We start from the raw sequence: 26,714 nt of genomic DNA on the forward strand, positions 1-26,714 counted from the left end.
AATGAAAATCTGCAATATTGTCAGTGTTAATTAGCTTGAAATGACTACAGCCCTCCACACTTAGGAAATAGAGCTTGTTTTCATCTTCATAGATGATTAGAGACTTCTGGCTAGGATAGTCTTGGGAAAATGACAGCTTTTGACTGAATGGCTACCTTCCACATTGTAGGTCATTGCTGTGGTTCTCAGCAAGCTGCAGACTCGGCAGAAAAGCCCCCACAAACCACAATAGCTATGGAGACTGAAATCTGTACATTACAGCCTACAAGAAGTCTGTCTTCCTTCTGAGACATGCTGCTGCTGGTATGGCAAGAAACATCTGCTCTGATGAAGACCTACAGAGAAACACAATGCTCTTTACCCAGACCTGTGAAGGCATAAAGTGGCTATACTACTGAAAGCAAACCATTTGTGTTTCTATAGTATAATGGATGGGAGGCAGAGAATGAGCAATCTTGCCCTCTTTATTGTAAATGTTACTAGAAGGCATTTTGAGATGGTTATGTGCTCTTCTGTCAGCAGTAATCTTTTGCTATTTAGTAATCTAGTAGGGAATGATTTTCTGAACAAGGGGAGGTTTTTCCTGACTTTAGAATAAGTTGCTGCATGTGTTTCCGGCAACAGAACATGATCCCACCTCTCTGCTATAATGTGTTTTCCTAATTGGTTCCTTGGCTCAAAACCATGCTGCTCCCAATGACCTAGTTTTAATTGCATAATGTGCGCATGAGTCATGTTTAAAGGGGACCTACCCTGAAGTGTCTTGGCAGGAATATGTGGATTGTTTATTAATACAGTGTTGCATTACATAATGTAGCTATGTTTGTCAACTGACGTGCTATATGTGACTTTGTAAGGCTTAGTTAGAAATAACACATTTGCAGAACTTTTATTAGAAGTTCCCCCAGTATTTATATAGCACTGGAGAAAATTTCAGGGCACCAAGTATTGAGTAAATGTAATATAGAAACTGTAAACTGTACCATTTCCTGGAAACAAGGAAGAATCTACAGACTTGTGTATCATGCTGTGCGTTAGACTTCAGTCCAGAGTTGTCACTAGGGATGTGCCAATCGCTTTGCACCCAATTCTAGATGATTTGGGTGATTTGGAGACAGAACAAATCACCCCGTGGTCCATTGGCTAGATTCGGGTTTGAATCAAATTGCGCCAGATTCGATTCGAATCTATTCGAGATTCTGATTCCTCCTGTTATTTGAAAAACACTTGAAAAATAGTGACTGCACATTTTGCTCTATAACGCCACTTCTACAAGGGCTAGAGGTTAGCTTTCTTTTTTTTTTTTAATGAAAGCTGGGGATCCATGTTAGAGTATGACAGGGCGACTTTGAATCCCCATTATTTCCAATGACAGAAATATACAAAATCAGTAAAAACTAAAAAAATCATTAAAAATCAACCAAGTGCCCCACTGCCTTGAAATTTGGGTGGTAGGTGGCACCCATGGGGATCTATCCACCACCCAAATTTGGTGCCCCTAGGACCTTTATAAGTGGTCCAAATCAATGCAAATGAAATCCAAATAGAATCTGGGGTGATTTGGGGGACAGATTCTGACACAAAACAAATCAGGGGTAATTAGATCCGGGCACAAATCAAATTGAAAAAATTGATTCATGCACATCCCTACTTGTCACTTGGCTTCTAAGAATTCCCCAGCTGTGTTTAAAGTGAAACATCCCTAAGACTCCGAAACAACCTTGTTCACCTCAAGTGCTTAAAGTGGATATAAGCCTACCTACAATCAACTTTAAAGGCCATATTTGCATACTTGTGAACCTGCCCTCCTGAACTTAATATGGGCTACTTCTACCCAATGTTGATTAAGCAGGGTCCACACAGCCAGTTTCCATCCAATCAGCTACATCTTTTGCCAGTTGGCTTGTGGTATGCACATGCTCAGCCTCAATGTTAGGGATGGTATTCCTTTAAAAGCATTATTAAACGCCCTGAACATTAGGCCATTTCAAATTTGACCTATCTGAGCTGACATAAACTCTCGCCCGCATCAAACTGTTCAAAAACTTGGCCAGGTGGCTGCCAGTCTGGGTTAGCCAATGATGAATTCTATATGTGCTTTTGTTTTAAACGAATTGCCATTAATGTAAATGACTATGGGGAAGGGTTGTCACTGCAGGAGAGTTGGTAAGTGGTGGATATGTGTGGATATGAGGGTGGATATGTGTGAGTTTGAGAAATTCCTAGATCAGAAAGTTAGGGAGTTTGTGTTCGTTTTCTCTCTCTCTCTCTCTCTCTCTCAAGACAGAGTTTGTGTAATGTAACTCTGCCTCATAAATGGAGTTAGCAGCATGACTGGTGCTAATCTCCTGCATGAGAAAGCGTGAGCAATTTGAAGAGAGTGAAGGAAAACTGAGAAGAGCTTTGTAAATGAGCTAGTAGGGAAGCAAACATGCTTCCCAAGTTAGTACTTAGTGCAGACTGGGGATGGGAAAGAACTCTCGCAAAGCATAGTTAAGTTGTATTTCAGCTTGGGTTCCACTGGAATGCCCTTTGGCAAGAGGACATTTGTTGAAAGTATACTGCGATAAAATTGCACAGAAAGAAAACACCCTCTGTGCTTATGGAGACAACAATGAAAATTAAACCTGGTAAAAGCAAGTAATTCTTTGGCTTTGGAAGAATGCCTACATTTTGGTGATCAATTATTGCTGAGAGGGACACCCACACTGCAGGACATAACAAAGTTAAAATATCATTTTGATGTATTTGCACATTGTTGTCCATAGGTTTATTTAGTAGTACTCTGTGTGTTCATTCCTTGGGTGATTCTCTGGGTCTGAAAGGGAAATAGCATAAGCATGTCCTGCCAAAATAAGGAGGTGATGACAAAAATAACGTAACTTGCAGTTTCTCATGAACTGGGGAGTAGGCCTTAGTTTTGAGATTTAAGGCAGAATATTAGGGCTGAGACATGAGGATTTTCTTACTGATATTTCAACTATACTAATGAGCAGGGAATCCCTTCTGCATAATCCACATAATCCAAGATATCTTTGTTCTCTAAAGCATTTAGTGAGCAATCTGTGGTTTTACTATTCTTCTTCAATGATCTTCACTGGTTTTTGCAGTGCTCTGGTAGGCTTGCTTTCTCAGTTGTATGTTTTTAATTGGATGACATATTGTAAGCATCTTTTTTGCAAGAAATGTCTTATAAATATTTGCAATACAATAAGCACACGTGAATGTCTGCACATTGCCTCTCAAAGTGTGTTCAACTACTGTGGCTTCTCTTGTTATGGCTAGGTACATTTCCCTGCTCCTAAGTGCATTTGCCTACATTTCATGGCTGTTAAAATGTATTAAATTAAATTTTTGGTTGTTAAATTTGTTGAATTCCATGCTCTTTCAGTGCATGTAATATAGATTAATTAAATGACTTTAAGTCAAGTCAAGCATTGTGGATTTAATGAGAGGAAAGATAATACAATTAGGTATGGAAAACTATTTGTATATTATTTCTGTTCTTCTGAGTTCTTAATCTAGAGCCTTGCTGTGCTAATAGACACTTAAGATGGGGGCAATCTACTGCAGTGCTAGCCTAACACCCAAATAGTCTTGTTACTTTGATTTGGCACAGAAACTGTGCTTGCATTTCCAGTCTATATATTAGCAAAAATGCTTGAAGTTCAGAGAGTTCTTGCCCAGGTGCAATGTCAAATATTGTCCATTAGCTAGTGGTGACTGGTCAGTAAGGGCAGGAGGGGACAAGAATAAACAAACTAGTAAAAGATCAATCAGACTTACCAGCAGCCAGGGAAACCTCCAGAGCAGGGAGTTTCCTTCAGCCCCTCCTCCCACTGTCTGTAACTTCTTCTTTGGTCTTACTTGCTGGAACAACTACTACTCAAGCTGCTCCAGCCAGTCGGATTCCTAGTGGGCTCCACCTGGCACATCCCCCACAGGAAGAACTAAAATAATGGGTAAAAAATACACTTCCTGGTTGCTTCAAGGAGTATGTTGTTTACACACTTCCCCCTTCTTCCTGGGGGCAGTGCCAGGAGGAGCCCCCTAGGAATCAGACTGGCTGGAGCAGCTTGCGTAGCACTTGTTCTTCCAGCCAGTCAGACCAAAAGAGGAAGTTACACGCAGGGGTGGGAATGGCTGGAGGAAGCTCCCTGCCCCTGGAGGTTTCCTTGGCTGCTGGTGAATCTGATTTTTTAGTAGCTTGTTTGTTCGGTGGGAGGGGCAATGCAATCCCGGCTTTCTCCCTTCTGTCCCTCTTTCTGCCTCTTGCTTCTGCTTTTTGCCCTTCCTTTTCTGCTTTCTGCCTTTCACCCTGCTTTTCTGCTTTTCCTCCCCTCTCTGTTTTCCTCCATGCTGGCAGGCGTGGGTAAATACTCAAGCCTGTTGGCATGGAGGAAAGCGTTGGGGAGGCTCCTACCTTAATGACTAGGTTCTCCCCTGCCCCCCACCCCCGCTGCTGCTGCTGCCATTAGCATATCACAGTATGCTAGTTAAAATTACAATAAGGGCCAGTTCTCTTGACCACTTCCAGCATTGAAGAAATCGTGCAGAGGGCAATGGGGTATGCAGAAATCTGTGTGCCCTGCCTTCTATAGTGCTATTGTGAGTCACTTTGACCTGGCTGATATTATCCCCTGAAACCTTTTTGTCCAATAGGCATGACTCATTCTATTCTTTTGTATAATGTGGAAGCACACCAGTGGCAAAAGTCTATCTTTCAAACCTTGTCCTATGTGGTTTCATTCTATCAATAGAAAAAATTCTTCCCAATTGTGCTGTAGTTCAGAGCATTGTTTCTTGAAATGCCCTCTGACTGACCGAGACAGAGCTGGAGTAGGTGGTGAGCTCAGACTGATCCTTTTGAGTCCTTATCTCTTCATCCTCATTTTAAAGCAAAAAGCAAAAACAAAAAAACCCCAAAATAGAGGTATAAGATGTACCAAACTGAATAAAACTCAAAATTGATTTGCAAGTCCAATCTAGAATTCCATAATGTAAACGTACTACTTTTTACGTCACTGTTATGTTGCTTTTCGTCAAATGGGGATTGCGTTTAATTTTTTTTTAAATTTAATTTGAAGTACAAAACTCCGAACAATCTTTACCAGAGGCAAAAGTAGAATGATGGTATATATGTAAGCAATGTTCCTTCTTTTAAAACCAGAGGCGGGCAGACTTCACTCTTGTTGATTGTTAATGTACTCCTGAGGTTCACTAATTAGAACTGGATGTAGGTGGGCTCACTAACCAGAACCCCTATAGGGACTTGGGAGGTACCCAGTGACCTACTACCCAGTGTAGCTTATGCTGTGTTAACCTGTCTGTACAAGTACAGATCTATGTTTCTGAGTAGCTCAGGCCAGGGAGTCTTCGCACAACCCTTAAAACTGACAAGCACAGCAGCATAAAGACCTGGTTAAAGGGAACTGATTAATATTTATATTTTTTTCAGGAACACTGAGACCAGATCTATTTGGAGTCAGAAATCCTTGCCAATCTACCAGTAGTTCTGTATCTATTCTATTTTAAACCACTTTCAACTCTGAAGGCAGATGTTTGGATTTTTTTTAATTAAATGGTGGCTAGTATTTCATTTCTATGATGAATAAATTATATAGGATTTTAAGTTTTTAACTTTGAATAGTGCTCTACAGCCTTTATTATATTCACCCTCATAATAGCTGTCATGAGAGAAGTTGCTGCTGTTCTCACTTCACGCAAATGGGAGTTAAGATAAAATAATGTGCACTGACTGTATGAGTCCTTGGGCAAGGTGGGACTTTCCTGAGTCCATGGGCAAGGTGGACTAAGGATGTGATCCATCCTGACTAAGGATGTGATTCAAAGCACACTTGGAAGTGAGATATAGCTATCCTCATAGAACTTTAGGATCAAGCTGCTGCTCTCTACCCACAAGACTGCTCATACTTAGCCCAGTCATTGTTGGAGTCTAGCTCCATAACAACATTCCTGAATTTGATAAATCAAAGGATGGAAAGCACAGTACAGAAACCTGTTGGCTTCAACATCCTCCTCCTGTTCAGGTATTTTCCCCATGTTGTCGTCCATGATTCTGTCCTCGATTGTCACTGGCAAGTTTGAGAAAACTGATTGGAAGCTTCCTGCTCCTTTTAATGCAAAACAGTTTGCAATGTGTGCCTTATTTTGTGGTACTCCTGGTAGTTTCACAAGATGATTAAAGGGCTACTTACACTGATGTAATCCTACTGACTTCACTAGGCTCACAAATGTATGTACAGGTGAAACTCGGAAAATTAGAATATCGTGCAAAAGTCCATTAATTTCAGTAATGCAAATTAAAAGGTGAAACTGATCTATGAGACAGACGCATTACATGCAAAGCGAGATAAGTCAAGCCTTAATTTGTTATAATTGTGATGATCATGGCGTACAGCTCATGAAAACCCCAAATCCACAATCTCAGAAAATTAGAATATTACATGGAACCAAGAAGACAAGGATTGAAGAATAGAACAATATCGGACCTCTGAAAAGTATACAGTGTACTGTGCTTGATTGGCCAGCAAACTCGCCTGACCTGACCCCATAGAGAATCTATGGGGCATTGCCAAGAGAAGGATGAGAGACATGAGACCAAACAATTCAGAATTGCTGAAGGCCGCTAATGAAGCATCCTGGTCTTCCATAATACCTCATCAGTACCACAGGCTGATAGCATCCATGCCACGCCGCATTGAGGCAGTAATTGCTGCAAAAGGGGCCCAAACCAAGTACTGAATGCATTTGCATGCTTATACTTTTCAGAGGTCCGATATTGTTCTATTCTTCAATCCTTGTCTTCTTGGTTCCATGTAATATTCTAATTTTCTGAGATTGTGGATTTGGGGTTTTCATGACCTGTACGCCATGATCATCACAATTCTAACAAATTAAGGCTTGACTTATCTCGCTTTGCATGTAATGCGTCTGTCTCATAGATCAGTTTCACCTTTTAATTTGCATTACTGAAATTAATGGACTTTTGCACGATATTCTAATTTTCCGAGTTTCACCTGTATTTGAATCATTCCCTTAAGTAGGTAGGTAGAATGAATGAGTCAGCAAAGAGCCAGATTGTAACGTTACAGTGATATACTAGCAAGTTTTAAATAGATCTTTGCTCATGCATAACCCTGTGTAATGCCAAGCCAAACATTCCCTCATTTCCTTGTTCTCTTGCTTGCCAACACTGAACATAACTTTAAAATTTACACTTGTTTCTATGGAGCCTATGTCTGATTTATTCAGAAAGCTTTGAGATAATTAGTAATATTTTAACATCTAGTAGCAGTAATATTTTAACATATAGTAACAGATGCAAAAACAATATTGTTCAACTTCTTAATCCAATAGTCACATTTTAGAAAATGTGTTTAAATGCAACATCTTGGACAGAGGAATTATTTATTTTGATAATATTTAGCATTTGTTGATGTGCTTTTGAGTGTTCAAAGTTCATCACATATATTATCTTGTTTTCCTTACAGCAACACTGTAAGATAAGCAAGTATCTACATATTGTTGATGGTGAGCTGAGGCTGAGAAAGAAGTAGCTTGCCTAATGCTACCTAGCCAGCTCATGGCAGATGTGAGATTCAAACCAGGGAAGCTTTGATTCGTAATTCATTCTCTTAGCCACTATGGTACACCAGCTTACAAGAACAGATATACAAATGCAGCAGGCTAGAACATGGTGGTTGTTAATCACTAATTTTTAAAGAGAGGCTCCATAGCTTTCATGCTGTGTGAGATAGAAATTGAATAGTGCCCTGTGGACAGCACTATGCGAAGCAGGAAAGATCTGAAGGTAGTAAGACCCAACTGTCCATTTAGATAGCTTAAAATGTTGATCCAGTTGTAACTTCTTTTGTGTTTGGGATAGACACCATGCAAGGGTGGTGGTATGGCCACAGAATTAGTGCTATGTTACCATTTGTGGAGAACTAAGTTTCAGGGAGCAATTGGATTTAATATTCATAGCAGCTGTGATATGCCCCAGTGTGTATTAGAAGAGCAATGCAGCTCTTGAGAGAAGACAAGATGCCTCTCTATCCACAGTTATATGGTTGGTGACAAACTAACAACCAATCCATTTCATCTTTTACTTGGAAATGAGCTCCATGGTCTTCAGTGAGGCTTACTTTCTAGAAAGGATGTGTAGGATTGTCTCACAAGATTTGAACGTTCCATTGGAAATGGGACATCACTGTGTTCAAGCAAACATCAGAATGAAACTTCCTAATCTTTTTATTATTATTATTTTTAGCAAGCTTCATTTTGGATTTCAGGAGGGTTATTGGCTGCATTTTAACACAGAAGGTTGCCCTTGTTAAATCCAGTCATTTGCATACTATAGACCTTATAAATTATTTGCAGATTTAGTATTTTTCAACTGGCAGGCAGCTCTCTGTGCACTTCTTCTTAAGAAGGGGGCCCATGAATTTCAACAACCACTGCAATGGGCCATGGCTTGCTAAACAATTCAAATGATCTTAAGAAACTGGGCTGCCTGAATACTGTAATTTATTTCATACTAGCTGGGCCGGGTGCAGACCATCTGCGCCTCCGCCGCCCCGTTCCCCCCCCCCCCGGCACTTTCTGGCTGGCAGGCCGGCAGGAAAGCTGGACCACCATCTTGGCCCACTAATTCCCGGCAGCTGGGCCAGCCCGCTGGCCAGCCCGCCATCACCTGCTGCTCCTGCCAGCTGGCCCCCCAGAGCTTCTTCTGCCCCCCCCCCGGAGCTTTCTGGTGGGCTGGCTGGCCAGAGAGCTGGCCTGCCACCTCCCACCTGCCTGCCCGTTCCTTGCTCCCGGTGGCCAGCGTGCCACCACCTGCTCCCAGCAGCCAGGCCAACTCACTGCTGCCTCCTCCTAATCTCAACAGCTGAGCTGGCCCGCTGCCGACTCCTCATCCCTATTTTCATCCCTGCAGCTGCTCAAGAACTCTCGCAAGAGCTGCCACACATGGGATTAGCAATGGGTACGCCTAGGAGAAATAAATATATAGATGCTCTTTTTAGAAGACATCTCCTATGCTGTTCCACATAATCCACTATCTTTGTTCCTATGTGTAGAAAAGTGGGTTGGAAAGTGCAGTTTTGATCAGAAAATGGCCTATGGGGGAAAGGGTGAAGCATCCATTCTCCAGTCCAGTTTTGCACTTTCCCACATTTTAAAAACCAAACAGCCCCACCCACCCTGCAGATGTCCAAATGTAATGTGTGCCATGTAATGTCTAGTTTGGGTTAGTCTCCATAACCTTATGATGTGTTATGTCCCTTGCTAACTGGGAAAATGGGCCTTTCTCTCTCTGTGTTGACTCTCTTCTCTCAGGGGAAGAGCAGCTGCCCCTATTCAACCCAGCATAGCATGCCTGCCAGTTGCTGGTATCTCATTGGTGGGTTTTGTTTTATTTTAAAGATTATGAGCCCCTTTGGAACAAGAAACTGTTTTCTCATTCATTTTGCTATATAAACTTCTCTGATAATTTTGTTGAAAAGAAGTGTATAAATTTTCATTCACATTTTGTGGGATGAATGTTGCATCTAACTCAGATTTTTGTACTTGGAAATATCTGTAGCAAGGTTCACTCTTCTTCTTTTTTTCCCTTTTTTCTCTCCATTCCTTTTGTATTCAGAGATCTGAAATTCCAGTCTTCAATATGCTTACCTACTGTGGTGTGTGTGTGATCATTACTCCCCCTAGTGACAAAGCCAACAATATCTGTGTGCAAAAGAACAAACCAACCCACCCACAGGTTTGATTCATGTAGATGTTCTGTTCTATACATGTATCCACTTCCATTTATCAATGCACAGCAACAAACCTGGTCCATCCTGTATTGCGTGCAGTTGCCATTGTATTAAGTGGTTGTGTCTGAATAAGAAAAGCAATATTAAGAGATTATTTTTAGACAGGGCAGATCCCATTTAAGATGAAAACATAATGAAGCATTTTCCAAAGTCGTCCAGCATAAAATGCCAATATGTTCTGAAAATGTCACTCCATTATGTGCTAATTGTGGCCCTTCTATTGTTGCCCTTGAATCTGTATGGTTTTTTCATTTATACTTTGATACATAACTTTTTCATAATGAAATGAATCCAGATAAGTGTCCCCCTCCCCCTTTGGTCATAGTTTATATGCAACTCTTAACATCTTTTATCATGAAAGCCACATTCTTTGCCAATTTTTGTGTAGTGACTAGACTCACTCAGTCACTTAGGGACTATTTGTTAAATCTACTCTAAAATGATGATCTGAACATGAATGAATGAAAAAAAAAATCCAAATCTCATAGCAAGAAAACCTTGGGCAAATCCCATTTCCCTTTCATTTCATTATCTTGAGTTTTGTTTGCAATATAGGATTTCATTAATGGGCTACTTTGGGTACAAGTACCTCTAAGAATGGCACTCCTGTGTAATTCTACTTCTCATTGAAGTAGTTGTGGAATACTTTTGCATTGGGTGAGATCTAGGTTAATGCACCCACAGCATATTTACCCAATATTATTCTAAACATTATAGATCACCTTGTGATAGTGTACTAGCAGTTAGGGTTTAACTTAAGCCACTTCAATTGTGTTTTTTGGTAACATGATGCTTTCATAGCCAAATAGTGTGTTCTTGGCAAGGAAAGATTAATAGGAGTTTGAGCAAATTGCTACTTGACATTGTTTTCACATCCCTCTAAAATGTAGTCATGGGATTTGGCAAGAGTGAAAATGGTAGTCTAAGATTTCATGACACTTAATAGCCTATTTCACTTACATATAATATACACATTCTTCTTTACCCACTCCATAGCTAAAAGTGCAAAGTGATCATTTAATCTTCCTTTGTGGTTTGGTTAATGGAGCAGGTATCAATCCATTTTAGATTACTGAAACTATAGAATCTCTATCAATTGCTGTCACAGTTAGGGTCAGGTCCCATTGTAGGCATGAGGATAACAGTCATGTTCTTGTACTAGGGAGAAAACTCTAAAGCCTTGATCCTGCCAATTTGAAGGTGTTCCTGTTTAATTTTCATATAATTATAATGACTCTAAGATTCTTCTTCTCATGAAATTCAACTAGTACCCTTTATTAATTTATAACTTATGAAATAGGTAAATACAAACTATGAATTACATCAATGACCATTAAATGATAAAAATGCAATTGCTAAATCTTTAGAATTAGACTCATGTATTATTTCAAAGCAGCAGCTGAATGGTCATGAATACATTTTTTGTGTCTTTGTAAAAGAAGACATTGATCAAGTGCTATCAAGTTGGTGTTGACTATTAGTGACCACATAGATTCTCTCAAGGACAATCTGTCTTCAACTTGGCCTTTGAGGTCTCTCAGTGGTGCATTCATTGCTGCCGTAATCAAGTCCATCCACCTTGCTGCTGGTAATCCTCTTCCCTTCAACTTTCCCCAGCATTATGGACTTTTCAAGGGAGCTGGGTCTTTGCATGTGTCTGAAGTATGATAGTTTGAGCCTGGTCATTTCTGTCTCAAGTGAAAATTCTGGATTGATTTGTTCTATGATCCATTTGTTTGTTTTCCTGGCTGTCCATGGTATCCTCAAAAATCTTCTCCAACACCAAAGTTAAAAAGCGTCAATACTTTTTTTTGTCCTGCTTCTTCAAAGTCCAGCTTTCTCATCCATAGAGTATCACAGGAAAAACCATTGTCCAAATGATTCTAATCTTTGTAGGTATAGACATGTCATGGTGTCCAAATATCCTTTCTGAGGCCTTCATTGGAGCCTTATCTAGTCAGCGGCGTATTTCTTGACTGCTGGATCCTTTACTGTTGATGGTCAATCCTAAAAGGCAGAAGCTATCCACCACTTCAGTGTCTTCATTACCAATTCTGAGGCTAGTTGCTGTACCCATTGTCATTAGTTTAGTCTTCTTTACATTTAATCGTAGTCCCATTTTTCCCCACTGTGCTGCTTGACTTTCACTACTAGAGCTTGCAAGTCATCTGTATTCTCAGCTATCAGAGTAATGTCATCAGCATAGTGCAGTTTATTGATGTTTCTTCCTCCAACTTTAAAACTGCGCTCTTCTTCATCCAATCCTGCTTCCCTCAGTATATGTTCAGCATGTAAGTTGAATAAATAAGGAGAAAATATACAGCCTTGTCTTACTCCTTTGCAGATCTGGAACCAGTCTGTTTCACCATGTTCCGTCTGTACTGTGGCTTCCTGTCCTGTTGTTTCCGATGTCCTTCCCCTTCCTGACATAGAAAACAAAAAATAACCACCCACCCAAACCCCAAATGCATTCTAAATTTTGAATGCAGGGCCTATGAGACTACATCCAGTCAAATTTTGCTTGCAAAATATAGTGCTCTGCTATTAAGTATGAACCTTGGATAGTTGGGACAGTCATGTTCACCCATATTCATAAATCATCAGCACTGACTTATGTTTATATAGACTGTTACTACTTTACTAAGGTAAATGGAAGTGTATTCTCTGTAAGCATTTGGGAAGCAAGTGTAAAATCTGCTCTTAACATGTTCTCACATGTATACTGAAAGGCTTAAGAGATGGAAGAATCATGGTTGGAGATTCCCAGACTTGTAGGACCAGAAGAGAGGATCCTCAATGAGTACAACACGCTATAATTTTTCACTGCATGTTTTGAAAATTCTAATATGATTACTGTGGCATTTAGAGATTTGTCAAAGATGTGATACGAGTTTCACAGTGTCTGTAAAACAATCCATAGAGATAGACAGTAGTATCTACAAACTTCGATGGAGAGGATGAAGGGAGGAGAGCCGGTCTTGTGGTAGCAAACATCAATTATTCCCTTTGCTAAGCAGGGTCCACCCTGGTTTGAATTTGAATGGTGGACTACATGTGAGCACTGTAAGCTGTTCCCATTAGGAGATGGAGCTGCTCTGGGAAGAGCATCTGAGGTCTCATATTCCCTTCCTGGCATCTCTAGTAGGGCTGAGAGAGACTCCTGCCTGCAACCTTGGAGAAGTCACTGCCAGTCTGTGTAGATAATACTGATCTAGATGGACCAATGGTCTAATGCTGTATAAGGCAGTTTCCTATGTTCCTATGACTCCTGGTTAAATTTTAAGAAATATACAGTACCTATGAGTCCCCTCTGTTCCACTTTGCTTATTTTGTTCTGAATTTAGGGCTATCTCTTTTTATTCACAAGGTGTTGTATATTATTTTTATTATACACACTTCTATGCTGCCCAAAACATGCGTCTCTGGGCGGTTTACAACAAGCAAACAAAAAGTTAAAACATTAGTTAAAATAAATGACAACAAAAAACTTAAAACAGTAGTTAAAACAAAATAAATGATCTAGTAAAAGTTAAAACATTACAATAATTTAAATTTTAAAACATTTTAAAATGATGTTAAAATTGTCAAAACAATATTTAATTAAAAGCTTGAGTGAATAGATGCATCTTTAAAGATGTTTTAAAAGTTGTCAGAAATGAGGAGGCTCTTATTTCAGCAGGGAGAGCATTCCAAATCTCTGGGGCAGCAGCGGAGAAAGCCCATCCCCAAGTAGCCACCAAACAAGCGGTGGCAACTGCAGATGAACCTCTCCTGATGATCTTGATGGGTGGTGGGGTTCATAACGAAGAAGACATTTTCTTAAATACCCAGGGCCCAAGTCATTTAGGGCTTTATAGGTTATAACCAGCACCTTGTATTTTGGCCGGAAACTTATTGGCAGCCGGTGTAGATATTTCAATGCGGAAGTAATATGGTCTCTCTGAGATGACCTGGAGACCAACCTGGCTGCTGCATTCTGAACCAGCTGTAGTTTACAGACTACACACAAGAGCAGCTCCACATAGAGCACGTTGCAGTAATCCAGTCTGGAGGTTACCAGCATACGTACCACTGTCCTGAGGTTATTTATTTCAAGAAACAGACACAGCTGGTGTATCAGCCAAAGTATCGACAGGATCACCGGCAGAGCCAACACTAAATCCCTCCAAGGCTTCTTGAAATCTATTGGATCCAATAACCTTCTACGGCGGACCATCCTAATAGGTCCCTCACCCTTTAGAAGGTGGGAAGTGACCGTGAGTCCAACATTAACAAAATGGTGGTCTGTCCATGACAATGGAGAAATCACAGGAGTCCCCACCCATGGAACACCACCCAGTGACCCAGATCAGAGTGAAAGACCAAATCAAGCGTGTGACCTGCAATGTGCATCGGTCCTGGGACCACTTGGGATAGGCCCATAGTCATCATGGCTGCTATGAACTCCTGAGCCACCCTGGACAAATTGGTCCCGAAATGAACATTGGAGTCCCCTACCACTGTAAGCCTGGGGAACACCAAGATCAAGTCAGCTCAGTTAGGGATTCTGTTGAGCAGTGGGGCAGTTGGTACACCAACAGAAGTCCCAGTCTATCCCTGGTCCCCAAACTCAAGTACACACATTTGCTATGGTCCAACACCTCAACAGGGATCCTGGTAAGGGAGATATTGTTCTTATAGACCACAGCCACTCCACTGTCCCATCCACGGTTCCTCACCTGCTCCTCAACAGAGTACCCTGGAGGGAGAAGCTGGGACCAGACTGGGCCACCAACCTCCCCCCAACCAGATCTCTGTAATACATACCAGGTCAGCACCTTCATCCAGAATCAAATCATGGATGGTTTCTGATTTGTTCTGGACTGACCTGGCATTATAGAGGAGCAAGGTGAGGTACCAAGGGTGGTCCACGCTGTTCCCAAAGGTCAAAGAGCTGGCAGGACAACTGGAAGGGGAAACAGCTATTAGATTTCCAAGTCCCCTTCCCCTGTAATGACCCGCTGACCTGCCAACATTACTTCTGCTCCCCACCACCACCGGAATTGCTGCCTCCACCGTCAGTGGACATGCTCCCTGTCTCCCCATCTCCAGGTAAGCCCAGACACATTCTAAAACAATCTCACCCAGGACTAATTCAAACAGAAGCCCCACTATTAAATGCCCCCCCAATAAAAATACCTAGGCCAGGAGGCCTGGCCCTCCCTGGTCCCCCAAAGTGGCTCCCCCAAAGAGGTGACCCCCTTTGGTGTTAACCCTTCAGTAGCGACTCTGCCGGTGTCGGGCCCACCGCCACTGGCAGCACCCTAAATAGCCCTGAGCAGCAAGCTCTGGCAGATGGAAACCAGGAAACTGCCAAGTCACCCCTTGTGGGCCCCTGTCCTGCAAATCCTCACCACAGTCCAGCAGCCTATCCTGGGAGTCAGATAGTAAGTGGGCGGGGGGAGAGAAGCAGACAGGCAGGCACCCAGTCCCTCACCCTGGGGTCTGCCTGGGGGCAGATGTTCCCCCTCCTCTTCTCTCCTGCAGGCTTCTTGTATATTCATGGACTGTTTAGAAGTGACTGAGTCCATTGATGGAACTTTGTCAAAAACATTTGAAAGGTTTTACCCTGAGGAAAGTTAAAATGATTGCAGAAAGTAGTAGAATAAAAAGTAGAATTCTTAACTCGAAGACCATGGAAGGCCTCTTGCTGGGTGGTTCCATTAATATATAGCTGCTTTAGAATTAGAAGCCTCATCAGATGGAAACAGAAGAATAGGCTGATTAATATTCTAATATGAACAGTTGAGAAGTAACAGGAAGTTGGACTGGGTAATACTGCAATGTTTTTCTCCATTTACAAATAATCAGACTACTTCAAAGAATGAGATCACCAAGTATAGTGTTTAAGTGCTTTATTTTTCACAACTGACTTCACTGAGTCTTGTTTTGAATGGAGGTCATTAAGGTGGCTGGCAATAAGTGATGTGACCTCTGACAAAGTGATATTTTGTTTCATCTTTGATTTAACATTATTGGCTAAGGAAAATTCAAGAATCCAGACCAAAGCCCTCTTTACTTAAAGTGTGCCATCAAGTCAATTTCGACTCCTGGTGCCCACAGAGCCCTGTGGTTTTCTTTGGTAGAATACAGGAGGGGTTTACTATTGCCTCCTCCCACACAGTGTGAGGAGATGCCTTTCAGCATCTTCCTATATTGCTGCGGCCCGATATAGTAGCAGTGGAGATTTGAACTGGCAACCTTCTGCTTGTTAGTCAAGCATTTGCCCACTGTGCCATGTAGTCATGATTAAATAGTCTGGATTCTGCCAAATGGTTTATTTATTTTATTTTACATTTGTATCCTGCTCTTCCTCCAAGGAGCCCACAGTGGTGTATATGGGTGCTAGTCAGATTTCTTTAGAGAACTTGCTGGGTTTTGTTTTGTTTTAATTAAAAAGATGCTTTTCCCCCTAGAAGAACCCAGTGCTGATTTGCCAATCATTTAAGCTGTCATTATCATTATCATTGCAATATGATTAAGTTCACAAAGTCTTAATACCCTTGTATGTTAACTTTTGTTAGCTGTGCTACTCTGTTGCTGACATGGATGACATTGTTCATGTGGTGTTGGGTGGTATGTAAGCAAAATAGTTTATAAGTTTGTAATCCTATATTGAACTTGTAGAAAAGGGGCGGTTTGTTCAAAAGTACTGGCCTTGATATCAGAATAGTTTCCTTTATTTATGTCCCTCAGGTTACACTAAGCTGGTCTCGGCTAAGATGCCAGATAAAACACCAGAGGGTAAAGAAACTTTACCCAGGAATGAAGGTCAGTATTGTTTTTTTCTTGAGAAATCTTGCTCTTTCATTTTCTCAGAATACATCTCATAGGAAAGAGATCAACCCAATTTTTTTAAAATGAATTTGGCTTATAAAACATACTAATTTTTTCTTTTTTGGACATGACTTCTTGGAAGACTTGATCAAAATATAGTGTACTTGATTATTAAGACATGTGCCAACTTTTATTTTGATCTGTGGAAAGTAAGGTGGTTCATTCAATATTTGATTGTTTAAGTACCTGGTATCTGGGGGAAGCAAGAACTGTTGGGTTGTCACTGTGGTATTCGTAGAACTGAATTTGAGTAACAATGAGGGAAGTTGATGTTACATTTTATAAAACTCAGCTAAAATAGCCCAAACAAGTAAATATTGCTCTGGAATTCTTTGGATTGCCCTCTGACTTTAGGGCATAGCACATTATCATAGCAAAGAACAGATTTGGTGTACATGCAAAATTGATTATTTCTTTGGTAGAATTTTGTGCTGTTCACCTCTTAGATAAGCTCCTCCCCTATCGTGCACTTTCACTTCTCATTTGGGTAGAGAAAGGATGTATAAAGGGGAAACCATGTAAGATGCTGCAGTAACAACATAAACCCAAACCATCCCCAATCTGTCTCCTGAAAAAAGATACCAGAAAATTGCAGCTCTTTGCAGCTCAGCGGTCAGCTCATAGTTGCGAAGGTTCCCATTTGCTAGTGTTAAATGCTCAGCAATAGAATGCCCTTCATGTAACTTCCAGGAAGTTCAGGTCCTTTACATGAAAATGCACTAACAAAGGTTTGGCTCTGGTGGTGATTTCTGTGTGTCAAGACAGAGGATGAAGTTGGAATGGTATAGCTAGAATGCTCCTGTGCAGGTCACCAAATCAACCCGAGGGGAGGGGAGCTCTTCCACTCTGCGGTAGTCTGGGAATATATAACAAGTGATAAGAATAACTTTCTCACAATGAGGTGCATTTTTATAGTAAAATGGTGTCCTGTAATACTGGGAACTCGGAAGGGACAAATTATCAAATGCTGATAACTTTCAGATATAAACCCCCCTTCTTACTCCACCTTTATTCTTTATAATAAACTTCCAATAAAACATGCCATATCCACCACATCCTTAATTAGGCTTGTCTGCTCTTCCTGAGTATAACATTTTATCAAAAATCTGATATTATTTTAATATAGAATGATTTATATTACTTACTGAAACACGACAGCCCCAGGTATTGAACTTTTACTGTGCCACTAGTACATCTCTCTTTCCCCGCAAAGGCTATTTGTGTTAGTCATACCTGATTTGGTTTGAATGTTTCATCAAATAAGGATGTAGCATTTTCACCTTGAAAAATATTGGAAGATAGGCAGAGCTTTTATAATGATGTCGCCGGATGCAAAAGGTTTCTGTAGAAAAATGAGGAATAGCCATTAATGTGTTGTATTGACATTTCTGTTAGCTGTCTGACAAAGTTACCTATTAACTTTAATTAATTGTAGTCTGATGATAACATAAGTCATCTGTGTTGGTTCCTGCTCTATCGTTATCATTTTGTGAACATATTCAAAGTATTACTATTCAGATTTTTATTGCTTCCTGGGCTTGTTGTGTTGAAAGTTGGGAACAAGAATATATGAAATTATATATTAAGACTCAAAACATTTCAGAAATGGAAGATGAGACTGTTATGAAGAAAGCAGAGTCTTAAACCATTGCTCACCTTGCATTTCACCTGTCTTTCAGGAAAATATTTTTTAAAGTAAAGGTGAAAAGAAGGCTGCTTTCTTTTGCAAGTTAAATTCCTTAAGTAACATGTGTTATTATCTAATAATGCAATGTTTTTAGCTGTTGAGCACATACGTAATTCCTATTTCCTAGCCAATTGAATCTTGGAAATACATTGTTACACTGTTGCTAGAAATCAGACTGAAAACTGGCCTCGCCCACCTTATGCCCACAACTCACTACCAGCTTTGGTTATGTGTATCTTGCTTGCTATTAAATATATGTTGTAATGACCCTTTTGAAGTAGCACCTGAATCTAGATAACCTTATTTCAATATCTATTCAGAATCAGAATCAATTTTATTACAGCCTTAAGCCAACCAGAAAGAAAACACTAGGAAAAACATACAGCAGTACAACACATATCAATAAGAATATCAAAAATATAGAAACAGACATGCAGATAAAACTAGAAATACATTATAAAGAACCATGGCGGGATGTCTGTCTCATAGCCCCATAAATGAACCTAGCCACTATCCTGGTGACTTCGTCATTAGGGTCAGCCAGGCAGTAGTTAAGATAAAAGAAATCAGGCCTACCAGGGAACTGCTGTAAAATAGGAGCCAATAATTCTCTCCTAGCATCACAATATAAGGGGCAATATAGCAAGATGTGAGTAACAGTTTCAAGGCTACCCTTTCCGCACGAGCACAACCCCAAAGCAGTGGGATCTTTAGAAAGTCTGCTTAGGAGTATAGCAGAAGGTAATACATTCAACCTGGCCCTAGCAAAAGCCGACCTGAATTTGACGAAGTGGAGGGAAGATAAATATCTGGCAGTGTGGTTTCCAGCTGGGAGGGAGACGCCAAGATATAAGGGGGAGCAGCGTCCATTTCCAAGGGCAACCAGACGCTGATGCTCAATGTCCTTTAGGCGCTGGATGACGATGGCCTTCGCCTTTACATAGCCCAAGGAGAGAATGTGAGAGGGATAAAGCCCCATACTCAGCATTTTGTTGGTAACTGCAGACAACCATGGGTTAGAAAAAGAATCCCTCCACATACATTGAACATAAAGAGATCCCTGGGAGTTCAAACAAAGTTTGAGCCAGCGTATAAGAGAAGCCTCCCAGGCTAGACAAGAGATTGAGCAGGAACCAGTCTCAAGGCAAAGTGTAGCATAAGACACGCATTTAGGGACTCGGAAGATAGCTCTAAGAAATCTAGACTGGATCAAGTCAATATTCGAACAGATCCCCTGAGTCCATATGGAGGCACCAAAGAGCATTTGAGCTGCAATTTTAGCGTGAAACACACGCAAGGCCATGGGTATAAATTGAGCTCCTCTTCTAAGAAGAAGCACAAGAAGGCAAATAATGTATTGCATGCCAAGGAGATGGCATAAAGGCACTGAGATTTCCAATTTAGATTGGCCTGAAAATAAATCCCAAGATATTTGAACTTGGTGACCTGTTCTATACAGATCTGATTAATCCTCCAGTTATAAACTTTCCTAGAGTTTGAAAATACCAAAACCTTAGATTTATCAAAATTAATGGAAAGTTTATTTGAATTACAATAGTGGGCAAACGGTTTGAGAAGTCTCGTTAAACCAAGCCAAGACTGGGATAGGAGCACCATGTCATCAGCATATAGTAATGCTGGTACTCATATGTCTGCCAATTTGGGGGAGTAGGCATCTACCTTTCCCAAAACCTGGGCCAGGTCATTTGTAAATAGGTTAAACAATGCGGGTGCCAGCAAGCAACCTTGCCTGACTCCATGAGTGGTAGCAATATGGCCAGTTAGGGCCCCTGAGGAATTGTATCTAACTCAAATGGAGGAATTAGCATAGAGACATCTGATTAGAAATAGAAGCCTTTTATCAATGGATGTTTCACTAAGTCCATAACAACTCTCATAACAGCTCATAACAACTCTCATAATAACAACTCCTCTCCCAAAACAACTCTCTTGGTATAGAATCAAAGGCCGCTCACAAGTCCATAAATGCAACATAGAGTTTACCTTTAGAGGCAGCTGTATATTTGCATGCCAGATGGTATAATACCATACAATGTTCCAACGTCGAGTGACCAGCCCTAAATCTCATCTGCTCAGGGCCCAAAATATGGTGCTCCGACATCCAACTCTCCAGCTTATACAAAAGATAGCGGGCATAAAGTTTGCCTATCACGATAGCAAACTAATAGGTCAATAGTTGGAGGGAGCAGAGCAGGAGCCACATTTTTAGATTGGGACCACAATGGCTTCACTCCAAGAAAAGGGAATAACACCTGTGTTGTTAATCGAGGTAAACAAACTGACTAGGACATAAGCCCACCAATCAAGGTTACCTAATACTGTTTCAGGGAGGATAAGATCAGGACCCGGCACTTTATTTTTCTTTAAGCCTTTAACTAAATTAACTATATCGTCTGAAGTGAGAGGGGACTACAAGGGGAGCCTCTCAGAGGTGAAGGAATCATTGCCTGGTGAAACCGAAACTTCATTAAAGAGAGCATAAAAATGGGCTTCCCAAGCCTGAGCTGGAACCAAAGAAACCAAACTGGAGTGAGTGGAACCTGAGATAATATGCCAAAAGGCACTGCTGTCCTTATTATAGGTAGCCTGAATTAATCTCCTCCATATGTTATTCTGTGCCTGAGACTTTGCGAACCTCACACATTTTTTAGCCTTCTTAATAGTGAAGTATTCTGATGGAAGCTCTTGATTGGAACTGGCTCTGTATTCACTATATAAACCTTTAAGCCTGTTGAATAAATCCCTGCACTTGGAATCAAACCATTTGTTAGAGTCATTCATCCTACATCTCTTGGAAAGAAGCAGTTGGCCTGTAGACAAGATCCTGTGGCAGACCTCAGCCTCCAGCTTCTCATAACAAGATATTACTGTCACTCCCGGCTGGATCTGCACGACAGAGCCCACTTGAACAGGATGGAAGGTAAAATGGTCACCTGATGTGGAGAGGGAATTGAACATTTTATACTCCTCCCCAGCTGGTATTGAGTTATATCTCTCTCCACATCAGATGACCATTTTACCTTCCATCCTGTTCAAGTGGGTGGGGGGGTGTTGAGGTAAACCGGCTAAGAAGCAGTCCTTCCTAGGTTGTGGGATATTAAGACAAAAAGAGAGGGGCAGATAGTCACTAAGAGCTTGAACACCAACTTCAAACATTACAACATGGCTAAACAGCAGGGGAGAGACCAAAATATAGTCTATCACACTGCTGCCACAAGAAGATAGGTATGTAAATTCACCGGGGATATCAGGAAAAACCAACCCGTTTAGAGGGATTAGATCAAATGAACTAGCTAAGTGTAGCAAATTTGCCCCAGCCTTATTAAAGACTTTGTCTTTAGATAAACGAGTATGAGATAGAAAACCAACTGAGTTATCGCCCCCACTCCAAAGTTGGGAGGCAAGTATCGTGTTGTTATCAGGGCCACACCTAGAATTGAAGTCACCGGCAAGAAGAATCTCTGCGCGCGGAGACTTCAAGCTGATTTCCAAAATGTAAGAATCCAGTTGGTCCCAAATGGCAGCCATAGGGCCATAAGAGGAGCCAGGAGGGATGTAAACATTAATTAGCAATATATCCTCACACGGGGTCTTGATGAGAACAGCCATTGCATAGGAGGGGAAATCAGGGAGCTGCAGAGAATCCGCATCCAAAGAAAGTGAAATGCAACATGCCAGGCCCCCTTTAAGTATCCCCCTATTGGAATCAGAGTGGGCGTCCAACTTATAAACCACATAACCATTGATAATTGATATTTAGATCTGCCTTAGACCAGGTTCCCTGCAGCAATATCACATCCCACTTTTGTAAGAAAGATATGAATGCCGGATTGCATCCCCCCCCCCGCCTCCGCTACATTCCAACTAATAAAACTCCAAATGGAATGATTATAACCAGAAACACAATGTTCTGAGCCCGTTGGAAAGTAAGACTCAATTGTAGCTAGTCATATCTAGTCAGCAAAGAGCCAAAAAAATTTGAGATTTATCCTGGAATATTGGGAAACTAGTATTGTCAGTTTGGTGTTGTAGATCCTGGCAGGAGACAGCCAACCACCATGAGTGAACAAATGTTTGAGATTAAAAAAACTAATACTTGGGGCTACTTCATATGTCTTAATCTTTAAGTATACATGCAAAAATATAAAATGGGATGCACACTTTTTTCCAAATGTGTATTATACAACAGTACTCATCCAGAAGCTGTGATTGGCTGTGGCTCCCTTTTGAGTGTACATTTTGTGGCAAATAATGGGTTTGCCTCTGCATAATGTGTGAAACAATCCTAAGTAAGGACAGGCTCTTACAAGAGAACTAGTTAACCTGAGACTGGGCTGTACCACTTCATACTGTAAGTGTGAGCTCACATAAATTCTCTGTACAAAAATGTCCCTGTAGAAACTAGATATCATAGGAAGGGGTTCTAGCCTAGCTTTCTCTCTGACATGCTAGTTTTATATGTGTTAAATTCATTTTATTTTTATTATTCAATTTTTACATCGCCTTTTGTAAAACATCCCAAGACAGTTTGCAAAAGTTAAAATTCAATAAAATTCCATTTTAAAAAATTCAACAGTAAAGATATTAAAACACCCAAAAAACAACCACCATAAAAAAGACAATAGAAGCAGGATAACTGATAGGCCTGGCAACCCTAAGGGGGTAAAAGCCTGAACAAATAAAAGCATTGAAAAATGGGTTAAGTTGTATGTGTTTTTTCTTAAAAGCAGCAGACATTCACTGGGAGAACATTCCAGAGCCAAGTTCTTGTGTTATGTGGTGGATGTGTCACCATCTGAATCACTCACCTATAGCCAAAAGATCTTACAGGAGGATCTTAGAAGTGTTCTGGAGCTTGCCTTCAGAAAAATGGCCCTTCTCACCCAAAGCTTTGGAGCAGCTCAGAATCATCTTCAGTTGTTCTGTAAAAGACAAATGAATAGTTTGTATTTATTTTTGACATGCATTTCATTGCTTGTTTTTAAACATAACACAAGGTGGCTAGCTAATTAATACAAAACACAATAAAAAAACTTACAATTTAATATCTAAAAACAGGCATAGTTTAGCTCAGGGATTCTCAAACTTTGGTTCCGGGATGTGACTACAATTCCCCTCATCCCCAGCCACAATGGCCTGGGAGTTGTAGTCCAACATCTGGGAACCCATGTTAGAGAATCCCTGGTTTAGTTGCTGATAAAATATTACATAGCTGTGTCAAATAAAATATTTTTCATATGCCAGTTGAAATGCTGAGGGAGCCTGGTGCACTCTTGCTGAGAACAGAATTCCAGAAATGTGTTGCTATGCTGAAAAGACCCAATCGTGTGTTATCAAAATGGATAAGTGTACTTGGGTAGGGGGGAACAGGAGTGCACCAGCTAACCACATGCCTGGTGCCAATGTGCTTTGTGGCAAAGCCCCGTACTCTTTCCCAGTTCAGTGCTTGTTTACCGAGGGGAAAACTGAACCCAGGAGAGCTTTCTCCTCATAAAGAGAGTCTCTCCCTAGGTCCAGTGCTTGCCTCTGCAGATGCGCTGAATCTGAGGAGAGTAGGGTGTGTGGCAAGGAATGTGGTGGTGCTGGGCCATGGCCAGCTGGCATGCACCTGTTTTCCCTCTAGCTGGATAGACTGTACCAATTTTGGTACCACATCAATAAACCTTCTAGCTTCCCCCAACACACCTCAATCAAAGGCAACCCAGAGAGCAGGGCCTCTGATCCCGATCTGAAGACTCAAGCAGCTTCACATGGGATCTATGTCCTTGAAACAACCTGTTCCCAGACTGTATTTTTATTGTCTCTTCAACAGATACCAATTCTTGTATCTTTTTTTTTTTTGCTAGTCACTTCTTGAATGAAGTCTGTTGTGTTTGATGAAGCTACACTTTACTGTGAATTAATGGGGAAAAAAAAAGATAGGCTTAAAAAACAACAACCACCCTGAACTATTCTGTCTGATACTTCTGTCAAACCAGTATTGCAACCATACAGGTTACAATGAACAACCAACAGAAGCAAACAGAAGAGAAGGGAGTCCTGTAATTACTTTACTGAAACTTGGTCCTTGACTTTTGAGGGCCTCTGAGTGGGCAGCTTGTTTGTTCTTCTGTCTCCTACCCTGTCAAGCCCTTTGAGTTAACAAAAAGTGACCTATAAATGTTACTGGTCTTGCTTCATCTCATCAAAATTGAAGTGCTCTGTGTATACATAAAGAATGTATGCAAAAGGCTTAAATATGTTCTCACATTGCTTTATCATAGCTTAGAAACACTCTTGCTGATAGTTATTGCTCTTGTCCTCAGTGAGATGAAAGTATGTTTTTTGGATAGTAACAATTTACTCTTGCAATTCTATGTGTCATAGATCAGACTGCCGTTGATTTACCCAGTCTGGTTTACATTTTTCTACTTATTGGGATATTTTTTTCTTAACTGTTGAATGGAGTGCATTCAATATTAGGGGAGGAGAGCTGGCTTTGTCTCCTTTGCTAAGCAGGGTCATCCTTGGTTTGCATTTGGATGGGAGACTACATGTGAGAATGGTATTCCCCTTAAGGGATGGGACCATCGCTTAGTATTTGCATTCATAAGGTCCCAGGTTCACTCCATGACATCTCCAGATATGACTGGAAGAGACTCCTGCCTGAAACCTTGGAGAGCCACTATCAGTCAGTGTAGACAATACTAAGCTAAATGGACCGATGGTTTGACCCAGTATAAGGCAGCTTACTGTGATCCAGTTGATCCAGTTCTTGTGTGCCCTTGAATGTACTCAATTTGAAATAACTTCTGTATAAACTAGTGGTGAGCAAATTTGTTGACAATTTGCCTCATATTGGAAATGATTGCAATTGTACATTCAAATCTATGAGAGCTAGAAACATTTCTTTTTCTAAAAATGGTTGCTGGGTTTCTGAACACTTCAACAGCAGCTTGCAGGTTGCCAAAAAAAATCCTTGGGACGAGGATTGCTTGCCACCTGTAGTGTAAAGGTTACAGTAAGTACAATTGTCAAGGCAACTTATCTATCCGTCACAAAATTAAAAATGGTGTGGGACAAGAGTCCGCTTCTAAGCCATCTTACACAATCAACTTACAACCTTGCCCCTTACAAGGGATCTTTTTGCAGCGTGCCCCTCCAAGCCTTTAAGTTCCTATTTGAGTAGCAGCTTCTACTGCAGCAGGAAATCCTGACCTGCTTTCCTGGTGAGATGGTTGCCAGGCGGTTTCCTTTGCAGCTGGCCACTTTTGTGAGATGCAGTAAGCTAGCAAGTAATCTTATTCCCATGGTAAACCATAAAGGTTTTTCACATTCTTTTCAAATCTGATTTTCCCAGATTTTGCAGGGCATCTGGTTAAAACCTAATTTGAGCATGCTTTTCCTGTCTCTTCCTGAACAGCTGTAGGAGACAAATGTACCCAAATTATGTGTATTCCTAAAATAATTGTGGGCTAGCTTGGAATCTTTAGCATGCACAAAGGCCCTACCTAGCTATTCTTTTTCTCTTTTTAAATCATTATATTTTATAATGGTGACTTCCTTATGGAAAATAAAATTTGTATGTAGGTGAAATTCTGGACTATATTTCTAGTGTAATAAAAGCATTGAAAAATTGGGGTGGGGGGACAAAAGTGTATTTTCTTCCAGTATCTGCTTGAAGTTGCATGTTGGTGGTATCTCCTGCCTTGTCTGTCACTCATCTGTAACTTCTCTTGCATTACATCTGTATAGACTCAGCCAGATGTACACTGTAAGAGAGAGATTATGTTGTCACACTAGATCAAACATATTTCCATTTTTCTAAAATGGGCTGCAGTGGGGTGGGGGTGGGGACTGTGGACCACCAGAGTAGCTAATCAGCCCTCCTCGGCAGGATGCTAGGTCTCTTGACATGCCTAATGTTGTTGTAGCCCCTCCATATCCATTATCTGAATGCATAACAAATTTAGTAATTCTTTGGAAGACGGAAAACTCCCTCTGCCTTTTGCCCTTGACATGCTGTAAATATTATAATGTAAATGTTTAATCATAATCACTGTGATGCACGAGGGTAGCCTTGCAATACTGACCCCTAATTGTTAAGCATGAATAGTGAGGGGGACAGACAGAAATGGGGTTGTATCCCAGCCTTCTGTGCTGCAGCACTCCATGGGCATGAAGCACTTTCTTTGAACACAAGAATTGGACTTGCACAAGGGCTCCTTCTGCAAGTGTAAATGGTCTTTGCTAAACTTCAGCTCTTCTCTTTATGGAAGTAGCTTCTAGTCACAGAACACCCCAGTGCCGAA

The 26,714-nt window shown here is 40.9% G+C and overlaps 1 protein-coding gene across 7 annotated transcripts in view; it reads left to right on the forward strand.

Moving 5' to 3' along the window:
• PLEKHG1 (pleckstrin homology and RhoGEF domain containing G1) overlaps positions 1-26,714 on the forward strand; it is a 190,795-nt gene that overhangs the window by 44,407 nt on the left and 119,674 nt on the right. For 3 of the 7 annotated variants that reach the window (XM_053292289.1, XM_053292270.1, XM_053292278.1), the window contains exon 2: positions 16,575-16,649. The exons of 2 other annotated variants lie outside the window; for them this stretch is intronic. In XM_053292289.1, the coding sequence (XP_053148264.1) occupies positions 16,601-16,649 (49 nt within the window). In that variant the 5' untranslated portion in view covers positions 16,575-16,600. Of the gene's footprint in view, positions 1-247; positions 304-9,765; positions 9,785-16,574; positions 16,650-26,714 lie in introns of those variants that run through there. 2 more of the 7 variants (XM_053292295.1, XM_053292303.1) reach the window with 2 other exon arrangements.

Source organism: Hemicordylus capensis, chromosome 1 (genome assembly GCF_027244095.1).
Source record: "Hemicordylus capensis ecotype Gifberg chromosome 1, rHemCap1.1.pri, whole genome shotgun sequence".
Classification (NCBI taxonomy): Eukaryota; Metazoa; Chordata; class Lepidosauria; order Squamata; family Cordylidae; genus Hemicordylus; species Hemicordylus capensis.